The 24,019-nt window shown below is 41.8% G+C and overlaps 1 protein-coding gene across 1 annotated transcript in view; it reads right to left on the reverse strand.

Annotated features, from left to right (window-relative positions):
• Nucleotides 1–24,019, reverse strand: part of LOC106584012 (phosphatidylinositol 3-kinase regulatory subunit gamma) — a 327,133-nt gene that overhangs the window by 227,431 nt on the left and 75,683 nt on the right. The window contains exons 3-4 of the mRNA XM_014168762.2: nucleotides 3,257–3,349; nucleotides 2,976–3,053 (exon numbers count right to left, since the gene is read on the reverse strand). Coding sequence (XP_014024237.1) covers nucleotides 2,976–3,053; nucleotides 3,257–3,349 — 171 coding nt within the window. The remainder of the gene's footprint in view (nucleotides 1–2,975; nucleotides 3,054–3,256; nucleotides 3,350–24,019) is intronic.

The raw sequence follows: 24,019 nt of genomic DNA on the forward strand, positions 1-24,019 counted from the left end.
CTCCGTCCCAGACTCAAATCTCTGGAAGACTGAAACAGGTTTCACTCAAGAATTTCCCTGTATTTAGCGCCGTCCATCATTCCTTCCATTCTGACCAGTTTCCCAGTCCCTGCCGATGAAAAACATCCCTACAACATGATGCTGCCACCACCATGCTTCACTGTGGGGATGGTTTTCTCGGGGTGATGAGAGGTGTTGGGTTTGCACCAGACATAGTGTTTTCCTTGATGGGCAAAAAGGTCAATATTGGCGTCCCGGGTGGCACAGTGGTCTAAGGCAGTGCTAGCTGTGCCACCAGAGACTCTGGGTTTGAGCCCAGGCTCTGCCGGCTGCGACCGCGAGGCTCATGGGGCGATGCACAATTGGCCAAGCGTCGTCCGGGTTAGGGAGGGTTTGGCCGGCAGGGATATCCTTGTCTCATCGTGCACTAGTGACTCCTGTGGCGGGCCGGGCGCAGTGCATGCTGACCAGGTCGCTAGGTGTACGGTGTTTCCTCCGACACATTGGTGTAGCTGGCTTCCGGGTTGGATGTGCGCTGTGCGCTGTGTCAAGATGTGCGCTGTGGTTGTGTTGTGTTTCGAAGGACGCATGGCTCTTAACCTTCGCCTCTCCCGAGTCCGTACAGGAGTTGCAGCGATGAGACAAGACAGTAACTACTATCAATTGGATACCACGAAATTGGGAAGAAAAAGGGGTAAAAAAACTGCTCAATTTTAGTCTCCAACATGCCTTTTGGCGAACACCAAACATGTTTGCTTATTTTTTTCTTTAAGCAATGGCTTTTTTTCTGACCAATCTTTCGTTAAGCCCAGCTCTGTGGAGTGTACAGCTTAAAGTGGTCCTATGGACAGATACGCCAATCTCCTGTGTGGAACTTTGCAGCTCCTTCAGCGTGATCTTTGGTCTCTTTGTTGCCTCTGATTAATGCCTGGTCCATGAGTTTTGGTGGGCGGCCCTCCCTTGGCAGGTTTGGTGTGGTGCCATATTATTTCCATTTTTAATAATGGATTGAATGGTGCTCCGTGGGATGTTCAAAGTTTCTGATATTTTTTTATAACCCAACTCTGATCTGTACTTCCCCACAACTTTGTCCCTGACCTGTTAGGAGAGTTCCTTGGTCTTCATGGTGCCGCTTGCTTGGTGCTGCCCCTTGCTTAGTGTTGTTGCAGACTCTGGGGCCTTTCAGAACAAGTCTATATATACACAGATCATGTGATAGATCATGTGACACTTAGATTGCACACAGGTGGGCTTTATTTAACTAATAATGTGACTTCTGAAGGTAATTGGTTGCACCAGATCTTATTTAGGGGCTTCATAGCAAAGGGGGTGAATACATATACACGCACCACTTTTTAGGTTTTTATTTTGTTTTATTTTTTTCATTTCACTTCACCAATTTGGACTATTTTGTGTATGTCCATTACATGAAATCCAAATAAAAATCTATTTAAATTACAGGTTGTAATGCAACAAAATAGGAAAAACGCCAAGGGGGATGAATACTTTTGCAAGGCACTGTATGTGTTATATTGTGTATGAGATGCTGAGTGTGTATGAGATGATGTGTGTCATATTGTGTATTATAAACCGGGTAGTTTGTGTACTGGATGCTGATTGTCTGAAAGCTGTGGTATACCAGACAATATACCACGGGTATGATGCAAAATTACGTGTTTAGTGTTCTAATTATGTTGGTAACCAGTTAATAATAGCAATAAGGCACCTTGGGGGTTTGTGTTATATGGCCAACATACCACTGCTAAGGGCTGTATCCAGGCCATATTATTAACCTTTGACGTACGAGTTACCATATCCGGTCTCAGGGATGGCTAACTATGGAAATCCCTTCGGTTTACTCAGTTAGGTAAATCTGCTTTAATTGTCTTTGCACCCTATGTATGGAACAACCTACAGCGTTCCCTACAACTGGATGTTCTGTTGTCTCTTGGGCAGTTCAACATGTTGATTGGAGACCTCTTTGCCTTTTTCTTGAATATTTGTATTATACTGTATTTTCTTTTATTTTGTAAATTGTGTTAATGCAGGGTTCCATTGCAAAAGAGATCTTAGTGTCAATGTTGATCAACATGCTCTCACAGTCTCACTGCAGGATTAGACATTTCAAGTGAGTGTCCATCACTGGGATCGGACATGCAAGTAATGGGATTACACCCATCCACCAACTCCGTCCACAATGCCCTTGCAAAACCCAACCCTACTTTATGGTAATAGCACTCACTGTTGCCCCTAGGTATGGATAGAAGTCTAATTTTGATGTCATATAAGAAAATATACCACACCCCCCTCGGGCCTTATTGCTTAATTAGATGCTGTTCTGTATAAGATGCTGTGTATACCATTGTGCCTCTACTGGTTCTGTCACCACTGTGTTTGTAATGCTGTGGGCTCAATGGGTCTCAGTTAGACTTATGTTCTGCCTGCACAAATATAACAGAGTCAGAGCACTCCCTTGTGGAGCCAGCCTGAACTTCAGCACAAACTTTCCCAACTTTCTCTCTACTGGGATAGACTACCAATTCTGGCTATCAGCAGTAATCTACTGTATGCCTTCTGTATGAGTCAGCACACCGGAGAGATGCTGTACTGAGAGATTATATTCAAGACTTATTAGGCCCAGTGCGTCCGTTAAATACCTAGCAGGCTGACACCTGTTGAGTTGACATGCTGCAATTTCTGCATACAAATACTGTAACTCCACAACTCCTCAAATACTGTAACTCTACAACGATTTAGTTTGTAGTTGCACAGATAGTATGAACCTGTGTTATGTAGGGTTAAGGTACATGTGTTATGTAGGGTTATGTAGGGTTTATATACCTGTGTTATGTACGTTATGTTATGTAGGGTTTATGTACATTTCACATTTACATTTTAGTCACTTAGCAGACGCTCTTATCCAGTAGTGAGTGCATACACCTGTTTTATGTAGTGTTATGTAGGGGTTTATGTACCTGTGTCAAGAGCCTGTCTCAGTTCTGGGGGTCCGGTGGAGGCTGGGGGTGTCCGGTACAGTGGCTCACTCTCCAAGCCTAGACAAGAGAGGGGCAGAGGAATAAGTGAAAATAGTTCAATTTCAATGCATCCACAACATACTTTAGGCCTACTACATAATAACTCTATATTCATAAAGATGCATTTGAAGAGATCAAACATGGAATCATAATAATTCCTGAATTGTGTACAATATGAATTACCAACATGTTTTTTTTCTCTAAGTTGTGGATGTTTTTACCTTGTCTCTCCAGAGCTTCTATCAGCCTGTGTAGTGCCACAGGAGCCTGCTCAGGCAGAGCACACACCTCTGGGGCCTCCCTTGGCCCCCCACCTAGAGAGAGAGACACCAAGAGAGAGAGAGATGGGAGAGAGGGGGAGAGAGAGGGAGGGAGGGGGAGGGATGGGGGAGAGAGAGATATAAAGAGGAAGAGAGGGAAATGGAGGGAGGGAGAGAGAACAATGATCAGAGATGCTACATACAATACACACTGAATCAAGAGAAACACAAGACAAGCATATTCCCTTAGTGCTTCACTTTGCTGACCCACACACAACCACATAGTAGAACAGGAAAATGTGTGTGTGAGAGAGAGAGAAAAGAGAGAGAGGAGAGAGAACAGAAAGAGTGAGATAGATTTGCATGTGCATGCTTAAATCTTTGACCTGTACTGTCTCTGTGCATCTCTGTCTATTTCAGGAGCAGCATTTCAATTCCGCTCTCCTGCTCCATGTGACAAATGCACTCTCCCCACTCACACATGCCACCTTCATCTTTTACCCCCATCCCACTGTGTGTGAGAGAGAGTGAGAGAGATATTTTTTTTAACAATACATTTCACAACACATTAAGTGTGTGCCCTCAGGCCACTACTCTACTACAACATATCTACAACACAAAATCCATGAGTACATGTGTGTATAGTGCATATGTTATCATGTCTGTGTGTGTGTCTCTTCACAGTCCCTGCTGTAATGTGTATTTTACTTGATGTGGAATAGAGGTCCATGGAGCCATGGCCATGGCGATATGTAGTACTGTGCGCCTCCCATAGTCTGTTCTGGACTTGGGGACTGTGAATAGACCTCTGGTGACATGTCTTGTAAGGTATGCATAGGTGTCCAAGCTGTGTGCTAGTAGTTTAAACAGACAGTGCGGTGCATTCAACATGTCAATACCTCTCACAAATCCAAGTATTGATGAAGTCAATCTCTCCTCTACTTTCAGCCAGTAGAGATTGGCATGCATGTTGTTAATGTTATTTCTCCATGTACATTTAAGGGCCAGCAGTGCTGCTCTGTTCTGGGCCAAGTGTAATTTTCCTAAGTCCCCCTTTGTGGCACCTGACCACACAACTGGACAGTAGTCCAGGTGCGACAAAATCAGGGCCTGCAGGACCTGCCTTGTTGATAGCGTTGTTAAGAAGGTAGAGCAGTGCTTTATTATGGACAGACCTCTTCCCATCTTAGCTACTGTTGCGTCAATATGTTTTGACCATTACAGTTTACAATCCTAGGTTACTCAAAGCAGTCTAGTCTCCTCAACTTGCTACATTTTCACATTATTCATTAGAACATTTTGTTGAGGTTTAGGGTTTAGTGAATAATTTGTCCCAAATACAATGCTTTTAGTTATTTAAATATTTAGGATGAACTTATTTCTTTACACCCATTCTGAAACTGACGGCAGCTTTTTGTTAAGTGTAGCAGTGATTTCACTTGCTGTGGTAGCTGAGTCATCAGCATACATAGACACACAGGTTTACTCAGAACCAGTGGCAGGTCATTAGTAAAGATTTTAAAAAGTAAGGGCCCTAGACAGCTGCCCTGGGAAATGCCTGTTGGCTTCCATTAATGAACACACATGTGTTCTGTTTGACAGGTAATTGTCAATCCACAATATAGTAGGGGATGTAAAGCCATAACACAGCAGAAGATTATGATCGATAAAGTCAAAAACTGCACTGAAGTCTAACAAAACAGCACCACCCACAATCTTTTTATTATACATTTCTGTCAGTCAATCATCAGTCATTTGTGGCGTACATGTTGAATGCCCTTCCCCCTATAACCTTGCTGAAAATATGTTGTTAATTAGTTTACTATGAAATAGCATTGTATCTGGTCAAACATCATTTTTTCAAAAATTTTACTAAGGGCTGGTAACATGCTTATTCGTCGGCTGTTTGAGCCAGTAAAGGGTGCTTTGCTATTCTTGGGTAGCGGAATTATTTTTTCTTCCCTCCAGGCCTGAAGGCACACACTTTCCTGTGGGCAGTTTTGCTCGCAAAAGTGATTGCTGTCCTCGTTATGAAATGATCAAATTATATTGGTTGTAACTCATCTAATTACGCAGTTACATGCTTATTAGTTCGACGCTGAAGGAGAAGACGCATCAGTTGTCACAAAAGATTAGGTATTTTCGGAAGGTGGAAAAAAGTAATATGAGCAACAAATGTTAGTGAACCAAGGATTTGTAGCGTTTGAATAGATTTTCTGAACGATACATGCTACATTTGAATCCTTTTGCGGTCCCGTGGAGTTTAAGTTCAAGGTTAAGTTCAAGCATCAGCCAATTAAAATCGTTGAGGTAGTTGCACGTGATCAAAGGCTATATGTTAGCTGTTCACATTACATAAGCTTGCACATATATCTCCATGCTAACCTCAGCAGGTGTAATCTAGAGGCGAAAGAAACGCTCACCTATTTAGGCAAGGTGCTGGCTAGCAGAGTAGAACACTTTAAAAAAATCGATACAAAAATATTGCTCAGATGCAAAAATATTTATGTCCAACGTTTCGACAGACAAGCTATCTTCATCAGGGTATAATGACAAACAATGCGAGATGACTCATTTATATAGTGTCAAAAGACACTCACAGGTGTCTGTAATCATGGCCAGTTGTGGCCTGATTTCATTGGTTCATTCTCATATAATCAAATAGCATATAAAAACATAAATTTGGCTACATAAGCCTACACACATTTACAATAGCAAAATCATAATCACAAGAATAGCTTCAGATCAAAATCTACGTTGAGGCCAAAGCGAGCAAGGGTCTTTAAATTAAAGATCCAGGCAGCCTCTCGTTTAAAAAAATAAATTGTCGAGGTCACCCCCTCTCCTAGGGAGGGTGACATGTTCGATGTCAATATAACGAAGAGATGAAATCGAGTAGTTTTCTTCCAAAAAAACCTCAGCAGGTGGCCATGATTATTTCCTGTAACAAATTCCATATCATCAAATTAAAATCGTTGACGTAGTTGGACGTGTTCCAACACTTGTTCATGGAAGCGTTTAACATAAGTCAAACAGCACTTTCTGATAATCAAAGCAACTACATCACGTGTATTTGACTGACTGGTCAAACTGCTCTCTGTGTAGAGTGCCTAGCTCCACGTAATTGTCGGGGATTGTGGCAAAGGGGTCGAATCTCACATGAGAATATTCCTCCCTTTGAAATGTGGAATTATATGTATTGTGGTAGTGTGTTGAAAAGGGACATAGCCTAAAGCTAACAGCTTGAAAATGAACATTAAGAATGCATTTACTGTAATAACTACCTAGTTTTTCAGCCTTGCAGACAAACACACTGCTATAGCCTAATAATCATATTGCATAGGCTACAGTTGAAGTCGGAAGTTTACATACACCTTAGCCAAATACATTTAAACTCAGTTTTTCACAATTCCTGACATTTAATACTAGGAAAAAATCCCTGTCTTAGGTCAGTTAGGATCACCACTTTATTTTAAAAATGTGAAATGTCAGAATAATAGTATAGAATTATTTATTTCAGCTTTCATTTCTTTCATCACATTCCCAGTGGGTCAGAAGTTTACATACACTCAATTAGTATTTGGTAGCATTGCCTTTAAATTGTTTAACTTGGGTCAAACGTTTCGGGTAGCCTTCCACAAGCTTCCCATAATATGTTGGGTGAATTTTGGCCCATTCCTCCTGACAGAGCTGGTGTAACTGAGTCAGGTTTGTAGGCCTCCTTGCTCACACATGCTTTTTCAGTTCCGCCCACAAATCTTCTATAGGATTGAGCTCAGGGCTTTGTGATGGCCACTCCAATACCTTGGCTGTGTTGTCCTTAAGCCATTTTCCCACAACTTTGGAAGTATGCTTGGGGTCATTGTCCATTTGGAAGACCCATTTGCGACCAGGCTTTAACTTCCTGACTGATGTCTTGAGATGTTGCTTCAATATATCCACATAATTTCCCCTCCCCACGATGCCATCTATTTTGTGAAGTGCACCAGTCCCTCCTGCAGCAATGCACCCCCGCAACATTATGCTGCCAGCCCCGTGCTTCACGGTTGGGATGGTGTTCTTCGGCTTGCAAGCCTCCCCCTTTTTCCTCCAAACATAACGATGGTCATTATGGCCAAACAGTTCTATTTTTGTTTCATCCGACCAGTGGACATTTCTCCAAAAAGTACGATCTTTGTCCCCATGTGCAGTTGCAAACCGTAGTCTAGCTTTTTTATGGCGGTTTTGGAGCAGTGGCTTCTTCCTTGCTGAGCGGCCTTTCAGTTTATGTCGATATAGGACTTGTTTTATTGTGGATATAGACACTTTTGTACCTGTTTACTTCCAGCATCTTCACAAGGTCCTTTGCTGTAGTTCTGGGATTGATTTGCACTTTTCGCACCACAGTACGTTCATCTCTAGGAGACAGAACGCGTCTCTTTCCTGAGCGGTATGACGGCTGCGTGGTCCCATGGTGTTTATACTTGTGCACTATTGTTTGTACATATGAATGTGGTACCTTCAGGCATTTGGAAATTGCTCCCAAGGATGAACCAGACTTGGAGATCTACAACTTTTTTTTCTGAGGTCTTGGCTGATTTCCCAAGGATGAACCAGACTTGTGGAGGTCTACAATTTTTTTCTGAGATCTTGGCTGATTTCTTTTGATTTTTCCATGATGTCAAGCAAAGAGGCACTGAGTTTGAAAGTAGGCCTTGAACTACATCCACAGGTACACCTCCAATTGACTCAAATTATGTCAATTAGTCTATCAGAAGCTTCTAAAGCCATGACATCATTTTCTGGAATTTTCCAAGCTGTTTAAACACACAGTCAAGTTACTGTATGTAAACTTCTGACCCACTGGAATTGTGATACAGTGAATTATAAGTGAAATAATCTGTCTGTAAACAATTGTTGGAAAAATGACTTGTGTCATTGTAACGGGTGTTGTAAGGATCAGACCAAAACGCAGCGGGAACGTGTATACTCATCTTCTTTTTAATGTTGAAGAAGGAAAACAAACCAATCACATATACAAAAACAATAAACAACACTAAACAGTCCTGTCAGGTGTACAGACACTAAACAGGAGACAACTACCCATAAACCCCCATAGCAAAACATCCCTATACATAGGACCTTCAATCAGAGGCAACGAGGAACAGCTGCCTTCAATCGAAGGTCAATGAAAAACCCTAAACATAGAAATAGAAAGACTAGAACATAGAAATATACTAACATAGAACATTAACCAAAAAAACGCCGGAACACTAAACAAACACCCCTCTATATAAACACATAGCCCAACAAACCCCGAACCACATAAAACAAACACCCCCGCCACGTCCTGAACAAACTACAATAACAAATAACCCCTTTACTGGTTAGGACGTGACAGTCATGCACAAAGTAGATTTCCTAACCGACTTGGCAAAACTATAGTTTGTTAACAAAAAAATTGTGGAGTAGTTGAAAAACAAGTTTTAGTGACTCCAACCTAAGTGTATGTAAACTTCTGACTTCAACTGTATATTACATGGACCTGTACACCTAAATGTAGGCCTACATTTTGATAATCATCTACTTTGTCACATTTGCGTTATTTGTTTCAAAAACAAACATTACAAAGTGTAATACAGTAGGACTTTAAATGTATCCCTCTGGTGGCGAAGTTGACCTATTTTAAGAAATGCCATTGGTTTGTCGAAAAAAAGTAGTTAAATCTTTGATAGGCTGATGGGCAATATGGTACAGGAAATAATCACATCAACCTGCTGGGGTTAGCATAGGGCTACATGTGCAAGCTTATGTAATGGGAACAGCTAACATGAAGTTTTTGATCAAGTTTCAAGTTTTACTGTCACATGTCCAAGTACAGTGAAATGACTCTCTTGGAAACTCTAACCCCAACAATGCAATAATCAATAACAATGTAATAACAAGGTAGAACAAAAACACACTATCACATGCAACTACGTCGGCAATTTTAATTGTCTGATAATTAAACTTTTTCTAATGTTCGCAAGTATAGCCCCAACGGGTCTTAATACCCAGTACCCACAACTAGCAGTTAAAGGGTCAACCAACATCTAAGATTCATATAGAAGAAGCCAAGTAGAACTGAGAGCAGCTGTGAAATTCCCACTTTTGGGAATCAATTAGGAGACGAAAGAAAGAAAGAAGCATCCCAATTATGGATTAGCATATCCATGTTGACTAATGTTTGACTGGTATTGTACATACTGTACACACAGCTGAGAGAGCAGGTTACCTATACTGCCTTCTTCATACCATACACACAGCTGTGAGAGCAGGTTACCTATACTGCCTTCTACATACCATACACACAGCTGTGAGAGCAGGTTACCTATACTGCCTTCTACATACCATACACACAGCTGGGAGAGCAGGTTACCTATACTGCCTTCTACATACCATACACACAGCTGGGAGAGCAGGTTACCTATACTGCCTTCTACATACCAAATACACAGCTGGGAGAGCAGGTTACCTATACTGCCTTCTACATACCAAATACACAGATGGGAGAGCAGGTTACCTATACTGCCTTCTACATAACATACACACAGCTGGGAGAGCAGGTTACCTATACTGGGGGTGTATACTATGTATGGAGGTGCATTGTATATCAATAAATACATATCTGATTGTGGCTGATATTCACAGTGTGAGGTATGATACAATGGAAGATGTATACACTGAATATACTACACATTAAGAACACCTGCTCTTTCCATGACATAGACTGACCAGGTGAACCTAAGTGAAATGTATGATCCCTTATTGATGTCACTTGTTAATTCCACTTCAATCACTGTAGATGAAGTAGAGAAGACAGGTTAAAGAAGGATTTTTAAGCCTTGAGATAATAGTGACATGTATTGTGTGTGTGCCATTCAGACAAAATATTTAAATGCCTTTGAGCGGGGTATGGTAGTAAATGCCAGGCGCACCGGTTTGTGTCAAGAACTGCAACGCTGCTGGGTTTTTCACACTTTTCCCTGTGTATCAAGAATGGTCCACCACCCAATGAACATCCAGCCAACATGACACAACTGTGGGAAGCATTGGAGTCAGCATGGGCCAGCACCCCTGTGGAACGCTTTCGACACCTTGTAGAGTCCACGCCCAGACAAATTCAGGCTGTTCTGAGGGCAAAAAGGGGTGCAACTCAATATTAGGAAGGTGTTCCTAATGTTTGGTCTACACAGGGTATGTGCTTCAATGTAGGTTGTATATATGTTTTATACCATGTGGATCACTGTGCATGTTAACCTATCTATTTCCCTCAACTACAGGATCTCTAAGTGGATAGTGCTGCTGGTGTTAAGCAGCATTGTCTCTAGCAGCAGCCCTGGCATGGCCTGCAGTGACCTGATGGTCACACTAGGGGGCATGTGACAGCCAGTCTGACTGGACACTGCACCCTTAGTACTGTTCTGTATGAGCTCTCAGTTTGATGTCATTAAAACACACTGCTTTAATAATAACTTGAGGAAAGTATGAATATATAATATAATGATCTAATAATGCCAGGCAATCAGAATCAAGCAGTGTTGTAAATATTTATCATGTTAAATGACTTGTAGTGTGTGTGCGTGTGCTCTGTAGAGGTATGCGATATAAGATGGGTTCACAAAGCACACATGTATGTCACACACACACACACACACACACACACACACACACAGTGGCGGGCTGGGGGTAGACTAGTGTGAAATGAGGTGACAAGGACTACAACCCCAGGCCATCGGAATCAAGCAGCGTTGTGAATATTTCTCATGATAAATTACTTGTGTGTATGTGTGCTCTGTGTGAGGGAGATTGTAGAGGTATGCGATATAAGATGGGTTCACAAAGCACACATGTACACACATACACACATTCAAGTATGCACACATGTACACATTGGCAGTCTGAGGGTAGGCTAGTGCCAGATAAGGTGAGAGAGGGTAGAGAAAAAGAGAGGAAGAGAAGAGGAAAAGAGGAAGGGGGGTCGTTTTCCTCATTTCAGTCTTTAGACCTGTAACAGGATGCAACTCCCAACCACCACCACCTCTATCCTCATCCACCATCCCCCATATCAACCTCAACCCCAACCACCCCTTCCCCTATCCTCCCATACCTTCCATTCCCCCCACCCCATAATGGTTTTACACTGGCCCCTTCTTCTTTACCAGACAGACAGACAGAGAGACAGACAGAAACTACCCATCACTCTTATCCTCGCTGAGCCTAGACAGAGATCCAGGTACAGGTGTATCATGGAGGACAGATGTTATGTCACTCTAATGACAGCTAACAACAGCATTATGAAGCCTTTATGTCGACCCTATGTAGTAGTGTTTAGCCTTTAACTGTAGCGTATGTGGTAACCAGCCTCCGTACGTAGACAGACGGACGGACGGACGGACGGACAGGCGGAGTGGAGCACACCATCTATTATTCACCATGGCTAAAATAAGACAAATGACAGAACAGTTTGTTCCCAGTTAACTTAGAACACTCATTAATGGCTAGAATTACTCTCTGTACCAACTTCCAAATCTCTTCTCTTCTCTTGGTGTACCAGATAGACAGTACGGCATTACCCACTGCACAGTCAGTCAGTCACTGTCGATCTGCACAAATGGCCGTGGTGGGTTTAACTCATGCTTTTGGCAGGGTAATGGGCACACATGCTACAGCGATGATGTCCAAAGGTACTACTGCTAGTGGTAATGACTGTGTACTGACATATTGTCAGGGAAGGTTTCAATGTCTTTGTATGTGTACTTATCAAGTAATACTGTGGGGGAACTGAAAAACAGTTAAAAGTTATTGGCTAGGGTACTTTAACTCTGAAGGCATATTCTGTTAGTCTGTGTACCTGTCTGTTTAGCTAACATTTCACTCCTTGTACTCTGTTTCATTGACTAATTATTTCTGATTTATCATAGCATTGCTTACCCGGAACATCTCTCTCATCCCTCTCTTTCCTGTCCTCCTACCCGTCCTGATCTTTCTCTCCCTCTACTTATCACACTGGTCCTTTGTGTCAATAAGTTCTCTTTATCCTGAGAACCTGTCTATACCCTGGTTTCTGACTGATGAAAGGCCCAGTCAGAGACAGCTTCCCGAGCCCCTGAGCCATTTCCCTGGGCAGACATCCAGCCGGGTCCCCCCCCTTCCCCCCTTCCTCCCCATCTCTCCATCTACCTCCCTCCACGCTACGTCTTTCCATCTCAACCCCATTCATCAACTCTGATAGATAGGGCCACCCCCCTTCCGTCCACCTTCAAAATGGAATCACATTCACAAACAACCTGGCATTTACCTCAACAGGGACTCCATGCTGGTTCCACACTCCCACTTACTCACACACACGCACACACACACACACACACACACACACACACACACACACACACACACACACACACACACACACACACACACACTAGCAAACACTCTCTAGCGCACACACACACAGCCATTTCCCTCGCACACACATCCCCTAACCTGGAAAGTAAACATTGCATTGAATAATATATTAAAGGGAGTTGAACCGGCTGATTTAGCCTCAGTTTTAATCCTCCTCATTAGGAAATGCAACTGAGAATGAGATTTGGGTCTTGGGGCGTGCTTTGATGTGGGTGTCTCTTGTGTGTTTGTTCGCACGTGGGAAGCGTTTGTATTTCCACTCTGCCAAAACAATACATAGTTACAGTTACTCAACATTTTAGATAACTTGAAACAGTCTGACCAGGTCTTGTGTCTGGAAGTAGCCTAGGCTAGCTAGTAAGCTAATTAGCTTCAGCCCCCGGTGTGTGACAGTGGCAAAGATGGTTTGACTTTGGATAGCCTATCTGTGGGGCTAGTTAGGGAATAACAATAAATTACACAATGTAAATGGGGTAATATTTACATGTGGAAAGCCTTTTAGTTTAGTTTTCTCATTAAATGCTTTCAATATTTGTATATGAATTTCTACAATGTATAGTTGGTTTGAGGTTTTTAAGTCATTGAAATTTGGAGCTACTGAGCTATTGACTCCTGGAGGGAAAACAATACAATAATCAATACAGACCCACAGAGACACCCAGCACACCCAGCCACTGCATTAATGACAAGTGATGACATCAGGAAAACAGTCCACCAGAAAGGGATTCTACAGTCAATGGAATCACACAGAAAAATTGACAAACAATGCTGTTTAGCACGTGAATGCATTCAATATAAGCTTGAGTGTGGTTGTGTGCCTTTGATGTGAGAGTCTGTTGAAATATTAGTGTGTGCTTACGCAATGGTTACGCCCATGTGTGTGATGGTTTATGTCAATGGTTATGTGTGTGAACCCTGTCAGGTCTTGGCCCAGAACATAGAGAGAGAGGGAGAGAGAGAGAAGCACTGCATCTCAGTGCTAGAGGAGTCACTACAGACACCCTGGTTTGAATCCAGGCTGTATCACAACTGGCCGTGATTGGGAGTCCAATAGGGCGGCGCACAATCGTCCGGGTTTGACTGGTGTAGGGCGTCATTGTAAAACATAATTTGTTCTTAAATGACTTGCCTAGTTAAATAAAAAATAAAAAAGCATTGGGTCTGTGGCAGGTATATATATATATATATATATATATATATACAGTTGAAGTCGGAAGTTTACATACACCTTAGCCTAAGACATTTAAACTCCGTTTTTCACAATTCCTGATATTTACTCCAAGTAAAAATGCCCATGTCTTAGGTCAGTTAGGGTCACCACTTTATTTAAAAAATGTGAAATGTCAGAATAATAGTAGAGAGAATGATTTATTTCAGCTTTTATTTCTTTCATTACATTCCCAGTGGGTCAGAAGTTTACATACACTCAATTAGTATTTGGTAGCATTGCCTTGAAATTGTTTAACTTGAGTCAAACGTTTCGGGTAGCCTTCCACAAGCTTCCCACAATAAGTTGGGTGAATTTTGGCCCCTTCCTCCTGACAGAGCTGGGGTAACTGAGTCAAGTTTTTAGGCCTCCTTGCGCACAGACACTTTTTCAGTTATGCCCACAAAGTTTCTATGGGATTGAGGTCAGGGCTTTGTGATGGCCACTCCAATACCTTGACTGTGTTGTCCTTAAGCCATTTTGCCACAACTTTGGAAGTATGCTTGGGGTCATTGTCCATTTGGAAGACCCATTTGCGACCAAGCTTTAACTTCCTGACTGATGTCTTGAGAAGTTGCTTTAATATATCCACATAATTTTCCTTCCTTGTGATGCCATCTATTTTGTGAAGTGTACCAGTCCCTCCTGCAGCAAAGCACCCCCACAACATGATGCTGCCATGCCCGTGCTTCACGGTTGGGATGGTGTTCTTCAGCTTGCAAGCTTCCCCCTTTTTCCTCCAAACATAACGATGGTCATTATGGCCAAACAGTTATATTTTTATTTCATCAGACCAGAGGACATTTCTCCAAAAAGTACGATCTTTGTCCCCATGTGCAATTGCAAACCGTAGTCTGGCATTTGTATGGCGGTTTTGGAGCAGTTGCTTCTCCCTTTAGAGCGGCCTTTCAGGTTATGTCGATATAGGACTCGTTTTATTGTGGATATAGATACTTTTGTACCTGTTTTCTTCCAGCATCTTCACAAGGTCCTTTGCTGTTGTTCTGGGATTGATTTCCACTTTTCGCACCAAAGTACATTCAACTCTAGGAGACAGCGGTATGACGGCTGCATGGTCCCATGCTGTTTATACTTGCGTACTGTTGTTTGTACAGATGAACGTGGTACCTTCAGGCATTTGGAAATTGTTCCCAAGGATGAACCAGACTTGTGGAGGTCTACAAATTGTTTTTCTGAGGTCTTGGCTGATTTCTTTTGATTTTCCCATGATGTCAAGCAAAGAGGCACTGAGTTGTTTGAAGGTAGGCCTTGAAATACATCCACAGGTACACCTCCAATAGACAAAAATGATGTCAATTAGCCTATCAGAAGCTTCTAAAGCCTGACATCATTTTCTGGAATTTTCCAAGCTGTTTAAAGGCACAGTCAAGTGAAATAATCTGTCTGTAAACAATTGTTGGAAAAACTACCTGTGTCATGCACAAAGTAGATGTCCTAACCGACTTGCCAAAACTATAGTTTGTGGTTGAAAAACAAGTTTTAATGACTCCAACCTATGTGTATGTAAACTTCTGACTTCAACTGTATATACTGAGTGTACAAAACATTAAGAACAATTGGTCTTTCCATGACATAGACTGACCAGGTGAAAGCTATGATCTCTTGTTGATGTCACTTGTTAAATCCACTGCAATCAGTGGTTGAAGGAGAGGAGTCAGGTCAAAGACGGATTCTTCAGCCTTGAGACAATTGAGACATGGATTGTGTATGTGTGCCATTCAGAGGGTGAATGCGCAAGGCAAAATATTTAAGTGCCTTTGAAAGGCATATGGTCGTAGGTGCCATGCCAGCCAGGTCACCTGTGATACAAGTTATTATTTGACGTCCATCCATGTCTGAGGACATCGGGAGATGACGTGGAAACCAGCCACTATGGGCAACAGTGAATGAAGTTACCTTCAAGTAGGTTTAGGTTTTGCTAGGGTGTTGTGGTCAGGGATGGCAAATCAGCATAAGCATGTTCCTCTGGTGCCAAGGGTTACATGTTCAATTCCAGCAATAGAAGATTTTTGTTTTAAGCCTATCCCAAACCTTAACCCTTAACTTAAATATTCGGAGTTAATGCCTAACCTTAAGACTTCGGAGTTAATGCCTAAACTTAACCTTAACCTTAAAAATGTGGTGTTAATTCCTAAACTGAACCTTAAACACTTTTTGATGCTTGGAACCACTTAGAAATTTGCTGTTTGAGAAACATGGATGAACATCTAATTCTGACGTCAGACTGTGAGAGCTTGTTGTGCCAGGTGCACCGGTTTGTGTCAAGAACTGCAACACTGCTGGGTTTTTCCACACTCAACAGTTTCCTGTGTGTATCAAGAATGGTCCACCACCCAAAGATCATCCAGCCAACTTAACACAACTGTGGGAAGCATTGGAGTCAACATGGGCAACTCAATATTAGGAATGTGTTCTTAATGTCTTGTACACTCAGTGTATATATAATTAAGTTAAGGGAGAATGGACTTGTAGTTTTCTACTATGTCTATGTGCGTGTGTGTGTGTGTGTACGCGTGTGTGTGTGTACCACTGACCGATACACCACATGACCAAAAGTATGTGGACACCTGCTCATCGACCATCTCATACCAAATTCATAGCCATTAATATGGAGTTCCTCCCCCTTAGCTGCTATAACAGCATCCACTCTTCTGGGAAGGCTTTCCACTATATGTTGGAACATTGCTGAGGGGACATTCTTCCATTCAGCCACAAGAGCATTAGTGAGGTTGGGTACTGACATTGGCCGATTAGGCCTGGCTCGCAGTTGACGTTACAATTCATCCCAAAGATGTTCGATGGGGTTGAGGTCAGGGCTCTGTGCAGGCAAGTCAAGTTCATCCACACCGATCTCGACAAACCATTTTTGTATGGACCTCACTTTGTGCACAGGGGCATTGTCATGCTGAAACAGGAAAGGGCCTTCCCCAAACTGTTGCCACGAAGTTGGAAGCACAGAATCATCTTGAATGTCATTGTATGCTGTAGGGTTAAGATTTCCCTTCACTGTAACTAATGGACCTAGCCCGAACCAACAAAAACAACCGCAGACCATTATTCATCCACCATCAAACTTGACAGTTGACACTATGCATTGGAGCAGGTACTGTAGAGTTTTCCTGGCATCCGCCAAACCGAGATTAGTCCGTCGGACTGCCAGATGGTGAAGCGTCACTCTAGAGAACGTGTTTCCACTGCTCCAGAGTACAATAGCGACGAGCTTTAGACCACTCCAGCTGACGCTTGGCATTGCGCATGGTGATCTTCGGCTGGTGGGAGCTGCTTGGCCATGGAAACCCATTTCATGAAGCTCCCAAAGAACAGTTCTTGTTCGTGCTGACGTTGCTTTCAGAGGCAGTTTGGAACTCGGTAGTTAGTGTTCCAACTAGGCCTGTGGCAGTCACATCATTTCTTCAGCCGGTGATTGTCCAGCAAATAACAGTTGGCCTCATGGTAATGGCCTGTTAATTAACATAAACACATTATAATCTACTGGCTTCCAGACTACAAGCCACTGATGCAGACTTTTTGAACATCTACATTTTAAAAAGTCTAATAAATCCATGTAATATAACATACACCTTCACAATAAATCCATTTGTTATTTTAGACAGGTCTAAAGAAACATGATATCTAGAAAATGTAGTCTATTTCAGAAGAATAGAATAGCCTATTCTGAGTTGTCCATATGCTAGGTCCTGATCTGGCTATGCCATATGGCTGTGGGTTACACTAGTTCATTTAGCAGACAAGATTTGCTTAGAATTCCGTGGCATTATTTTATAGTATGAAGAATACAATTGAACAAAGCTGAATTAAATATAAATTATATTTTCTCCAAACGATTTGAGGGAGAGCACACCTACGGCTATTCTGTGTTTAGCGGTTAACAAAGAAACAGCCAAATCCACTCATTTGAAGGGAGTCCACATACTTTGTATATATAGTGTAGATAGAGGGAGTATGTACATGCTCCAATATCCAATAATTGGCACAGTTCAGTTGAAGACTGTTAATGTAGGCCAGAGCACAGCCCTGCTATCTTCCACAAATTATTCAGTGGCGCATTCTGTTCATTGCAGCCCAGTCAACCCATGTGTGTGTGTGTGTGTGTGTGTGTGTGTGTGTGTTCAAAACATTCAACAGATACCAATACCCTTTTTTAAATACAGATCACACTCTTTTAATTAGCCTGTCTCTTCAGTGTCTTGAATAAGAAATTTAAAAAAAAATCCCATTAACCTTATCAAATAGGGACAAAAACAATACAATGCAAATAAACATGCTGCAAACAAACAGAGGAGAAAAGAAGCCACTTATACTATGTACAGATAACCTTGAACGGTAAAGTGAAAAGAAGTATTATGTTTTTCTATAGAGGATTTTATATGAATTTGTTCAATCCCTTAATGTACATTAGGGTTTCATGGTGTATATGTGTGTCTGTCTATGGCTGTGAAGAGGTTGAGCCATTGAAGCCTCTTAGGTCAAACGGTGAATTATAATGAATACGAAGAGAAGAGAAGCAACCATGATGAACAATCAAATAATATTCCCTTCATCACCCAATATTCTTCTCACAATACCTCTTTGATATGATAAACACACACAGCAAGGGGGTGGCAGGTAGCTTAGCAGTTAGAGTGTTGAACCAGTAACTGGAAGGTCGCTAGTTTGAATCCCGGAACCAGTAAGGTTAAACATCTGCCGGTGTGCCCTTGAGCAAGGCAGTTGAAGTAACCGAAAAAATATATATATTCTCTTTGCTCATAATCAAGTAATGTTGTTAACTTGTCCTTTACTTGTAGTTGTGGCCAAAGCATACATTTGAGAAAAAAACACAGTAAAATCCCATCTCAGTAAAATCCCATCTCTGAAACAACCGTTTCAAAACATGCTTGAAATGTTGACATCATCCTCTTTGGCCAAGACAGTCCCATATGTGATTGGTTCAGCAGCTTTTAATTTTTTATCAAAATCTCCGGTGGGGAGAAGGATCCTTCTCGGGCCTAGGGGTATACTTTGGAAGCTCTAGTTTAGAGTGCCTAGTGTTTAAATGAGTGAGAAATAGATGTAATTGTCGTAATAGTTTGTGAGTGGGCAACATATACTATTATTCAAAATTGACATGTTAAATTAATTTGCCATATTACATTATTTCATAATTTCCATGTGGAGAGTTTGTGTTACTACCTTACACAAGCTCTCATTTTTACCTCATGAAATTACACATAATTGTTACCTCAGATTGGCGATGTTAATATAAAAGTTAACATTTATCAAGATGACACTAAATCGATTGCTTTAAACAGATTAATATCTTTGGTTTGGTAAAATGGATTTTATCATACACGCTTGTCTGTCGCAGGATTTAGAACGCAGTTGGGGCACTCTCTAAATGAGAGCCAACCCCTGTCACTATTTTGTTGAAATATCCAGTCAAAAAAGTGTTTCCATTTTCGCATTGGCCATGTACCGTAAACAATGTCGCACAAGGAGATGAGTCGATAAATGGCTACAACAGGTTGTCATCTATCTAAGTTCGCTGTGGTTTGTGTTTTAGATGAGCACAAATGCCATACGTAGTGGCAGCGAATTCCAGTTTCATTGATTTCCATACAATATCGATGTGAGTGATTAATCTGCGTGCACTATTGAGTACAGTAGAACAAGCTAATATATTTCGATCTGGAGTGACCGCTTGGTACAGTTGAAGGCGGAAGTTTACATACACTTATGTTGGAGTCATTAAAACTTGTTTTTCAACCACTCCAAAAATGTCTTGTTAACAAACGATAGTTTTGGTATGTCGGTTAGGACATCTACTTTGTGCATGACACAAGTAATTTTTCCAACAATTGTTTACAGACAGATTATTTCACTTATTATTCACTGTATCACAATTCCAGTGGGTCAGAAGTTTACATACACTAAGTTGACTGTGCCTTTAAACAGCTTGGAAAATTCCAGAAAATTATGTCATGGCTTTAGAAGCTTCTGATAGGCTAATTGACATCATTTGAGTCAATTGGAGGTGTACCTGTGGATGTATTTCAAGGCCTACCTTCAAACTCCACGCAGCCTTCATACCGCTCAGGAAGGAGACGCGTTCTGTCTCCTAGAGTTGAACGTACTTTTGTGCAAAAAGTGCAGATCAATCCCAGAACAACAGCAAAGGACCTTGTGAAGATGCTGGAGGAAACAGGTACCAATGTATCTATATCCACAGTAAAACGAGTCCTATATCGACATAACCTGAAAGGCAGCTCAGCAAGGAAGAAGACACTGCTCCAAAACCGCCATAAAAGCCAGACTACGGTTTACAACTGCACATGGGGACAAAGATTGTACTTTTTGGAGAAATGTCTCCTGTTCTGATTAAACAAAAATAGAACTGTTTGGCCATAATGACCATCATTATGTTTGGAGGAAAAAGGGGGAGGCTTGCAAGCCGAAGAACACCATCCCAACCGTGAAGCACAGGGGTGGCAGCATCATGTTGTGGGGGTGCTTTGCTGCAAAATTGACTGGTGCACTTCACAAAATAGATGGCATCATGAGGCAGGAAAATTATGTGGTTATATTTATGCAACATCTCAAGACATCAGTCAGGAAGTTAAAGCTTGGTCGCAAATGGGTCTTCCAAATGGAAAATGACCCCAAGCATACTTCCAAAGTTGTGGCAAAATGGCTTAAGGACAACAAAGTCAAGATATTGGAGTGACCATCACAACGCCCTGACCTCAATCCTATAGAAAATGTGTGGGCAGAACTGAAAAAGTGTGTGCCAGCAAGGAGGCCTAAAAACCTGACTCAGTTACACCAGCTCTGTCAGGAGGAATGGGCCAAAATTCACCCAACTTATTGTGGGAAGCTTGTGGAAGGCTACCCTGTTAAGAGGTCTGTGTGTAGCTTGTGTAGAGGAGTCAGGCGCAGGACAGCAGATATGAGTAAATAAACGTAATTTACTCAAAATAGGCAAATACAATACAATAAGGCAAGCCCACATAACGGACCGTATAACATACAAACACTCACAAACAAACATGGGGGAACAGAGGGTTAAATAATGAACAAGTAATTGGGGGATTGAAACCAGGTGTGTAAGACAAAGACAAAACAAACCAAAAAAAATGAAAAGTGGATCGGCGATGGCTAGAAGGCCGGTGACGTCGACCGCCGAACGCCGCCCGAACAAGGAGAGGGACCGACTTCGGCGGAAGTCATGACATACCCGAAACGTTTGACCCAAGATAAACAATTTAAAGGCAATGCTATCAAATACTAATTGAGTGTATGTAAACTTCTGAAGAAATAAAAGCTGAAATAAATCATTCTCTCTAGTATTATTCTGATATTTCGCATTCTTAAAATAAATTGGTGATCCCAACTGACCTAAAACAGGGAACTTTTACTAGGATCGAATGTCACTTTTATGTATTTGGCTAAGGTGTATGTAAACTTCCGACTTCAACTGTAAATGCCAACAAAATAACTTTTTGTTCAGTGTGGTGTGTGTGTGTGTAACCTTTATTTAAGTAGGCAAGTCAGTTAAGAACAAATTCTTATTTACAATGACGGCCTACCCCGGACGACGCTGGGACAATTGGACGCCGCCCTATGGGACTCCCAATCACGGCCGGATGTGATACAGCCTGGATTCGAACCAGGGACTGTAGTGCCTTAGACCACTGCGTTCATGTGTGTGTGTTAACTATTTAACTGTACTAGAATGCTTAAAAGGCTGCTAAAATTGTAAATATTGGTTATCGGTATCTGGGTTTTTTGACAAGGAAAATATTGGATATCGGTATCGGCCAAAAATGTCATATCGGTGCATCACTAGTTATTACTGTATAGTGGACATACTATATGAGCCATATGGAAGCAGTAGTCAGTCATATGAGTGGATGAAATAATACAAGGTACTGGAGGTAAGGCTAGAGATAGGCCTAGACTATAGTACTGGTAGTTTAGTTACCTGTGTTTCTGTACTCTATCATAACAGTACATTGTGAAATAAATCGTCATTGACGTAGTAGATTTCTGTCCAGGGCTCTAACCTTAACTCACACTAGCCCGCTAACAATACTCCCTCCTTCATCTGGAATCTTGCGTGCAGTGACAGGCTTAACACTAAGGAGGCTAGCGTGCTACGCTCAGGCAGAGTAGTGGGATCTGAGGCTACTGGGCTTATACAGGCTAACTGATGTTGAAGCTAGTAAAGCACAGAGGTGAGCCAATGACAGCTGTACGTGTGTGTGTGTCCCCGTCTGTGTGTGTGAGAGCGTGTGTGTGTGCGCATGTGTGTGTGTGAGTGCTTACATTCTCATGTTGAGTGAGCCCAACACAACATGTCTCAATAGAGCTGAGAGAGCCTTTCAGGAACACACACCACCACTTAAACAAGATGTATAACAGCACTCTCTTAAAACAACAACTAGGATACACGATGCCCCCTCCACCAGCCCTAATAAAAAGACACAGACGTCCCCAATCTAAACAAGAAATAACCCTTCCACCCACACAACAAAAAAATAAACATAACACTTCACTCAAGTCAATCATCCCAACAACACACAGATTCCGCTACCTCATAACCCACTTTAGTAACATACAGATGTAGAATATTGATTTGATCACTCTTTTGTTGCTGAAAATTGTCATGCTCCGCAGATGAGATTTGTGGTAGAAAACACACACTAACTCTACAGTTATATTATATATATTGAACTTTTCATGTACAGTGGCTAGCAAAAGTATTCACCCCCTTTGGCATTTTTCTGATTTTGTTGCCTTATAACCTGGAATTAAAATAGATTTTGGGGGGTTTGTATCATTTGATTTACACAACCACTTTGAAGATGCAAAAATTTTTGGGGTTGAAACAATATAACCTTTAAGCAATCTATAAGTCATACCACAGATTCTCAATTGGATTGAGGTCTGGGCTTTGACTAGGCCATTCTAAGACATTGAAATGTTTCCCCTTAAACCACTCGAGTGTTGCTTTAGCAGTATGCTTATGGTCACTGTCCTGCTGGAAGATGAACCTTTGTCCCAGTCTCAAATCTCTGGAAGACTGAAACAGGTTTCGCTCAAGAATTTCCCTGTATTTAGCGCCATCCATCATTCCTGACCAGTTTCCCAGTCCCTGCTGATGAAAAACATCCCCACAGCATGATGCTGACACCACCATGCTTCACTGTGGGGATTGTGTTCTCAGGATGATGAGAGGTGTTGGGTTTGTGCCAGACATAACGTTTCCCTTGATGGCCAAAAATATCAATTTTAGTCTCATCTGACCAGAGTACCTTCTTCCATATGTTTGGGGAGTCTCCCACTTGCCTTTTGGCGAACACCAAACGTGTTTGCTTATTTTTTTCTTCAAGCAATGGCTCTTTTTCTTTCCATTCTTCCGTAAAGCCCAACTCTGTGGAGTGTGCGGCTTGAAGTGGTCCTATGGACAGATACTCCAATCTCCTGTATGGAGCTTTGCAGTTCCTTCAGGGTTATCTTCGGTCTCTTTGTTGCCTCTCTGATTAATGCCCTCCTTGCCTGGTCCATGAGTTTTGGTGGGCGGCCCTCTCTTGGCAGGTTTGTTGTGGTGCCATATTCTTTAAATTTTTTAATCATGGATTTAATGGTGCTCCGTGGGATGTTCAAAGTTTCAGATATTTTTTTAAAACCCAACCCTGATCTGTACTTTTCCACAACTTTGTCCCTGACCTGTTTGGAGAGATCCTTGGTCTTCATGGTGTCGCTTGCTTAGTGGTGTTGCAGACTCTGGGGCCTTTCAGAACAGGTGTATATATACTGAGGTCATGTGACAGATCATGTGACACTTACATTGCACACAGATGGACTTTATTTAACAAATGATGTGACTTCTGAAGGTAGTTGGTTGCACCAGATATTATTTAGGGGCTTCATAGAATTTTTTTAAACAAATAATTTTTTTCATTTTCACTTCACCAATTTTGACTATTTTGTGTATGTCCGTTACATGAAATCCTAATAAAAATCCATTTAAATTACAGGCTGTAATGCAACAAAAATAGGAAAATACT

Source organism: Salmo salar, chromosome ssa23, assembly GCF_905237065.1.
Source record: "Salmo salar chromosome ssa23, Ssal_v3.1, whole genome shotgun sequence".
Lineage (NCBI taxonomy): Eukaryota > Metazoa > Chordata > Actinopteri > Salmoniformes > Salmonidae > Salmo > Salmo salar.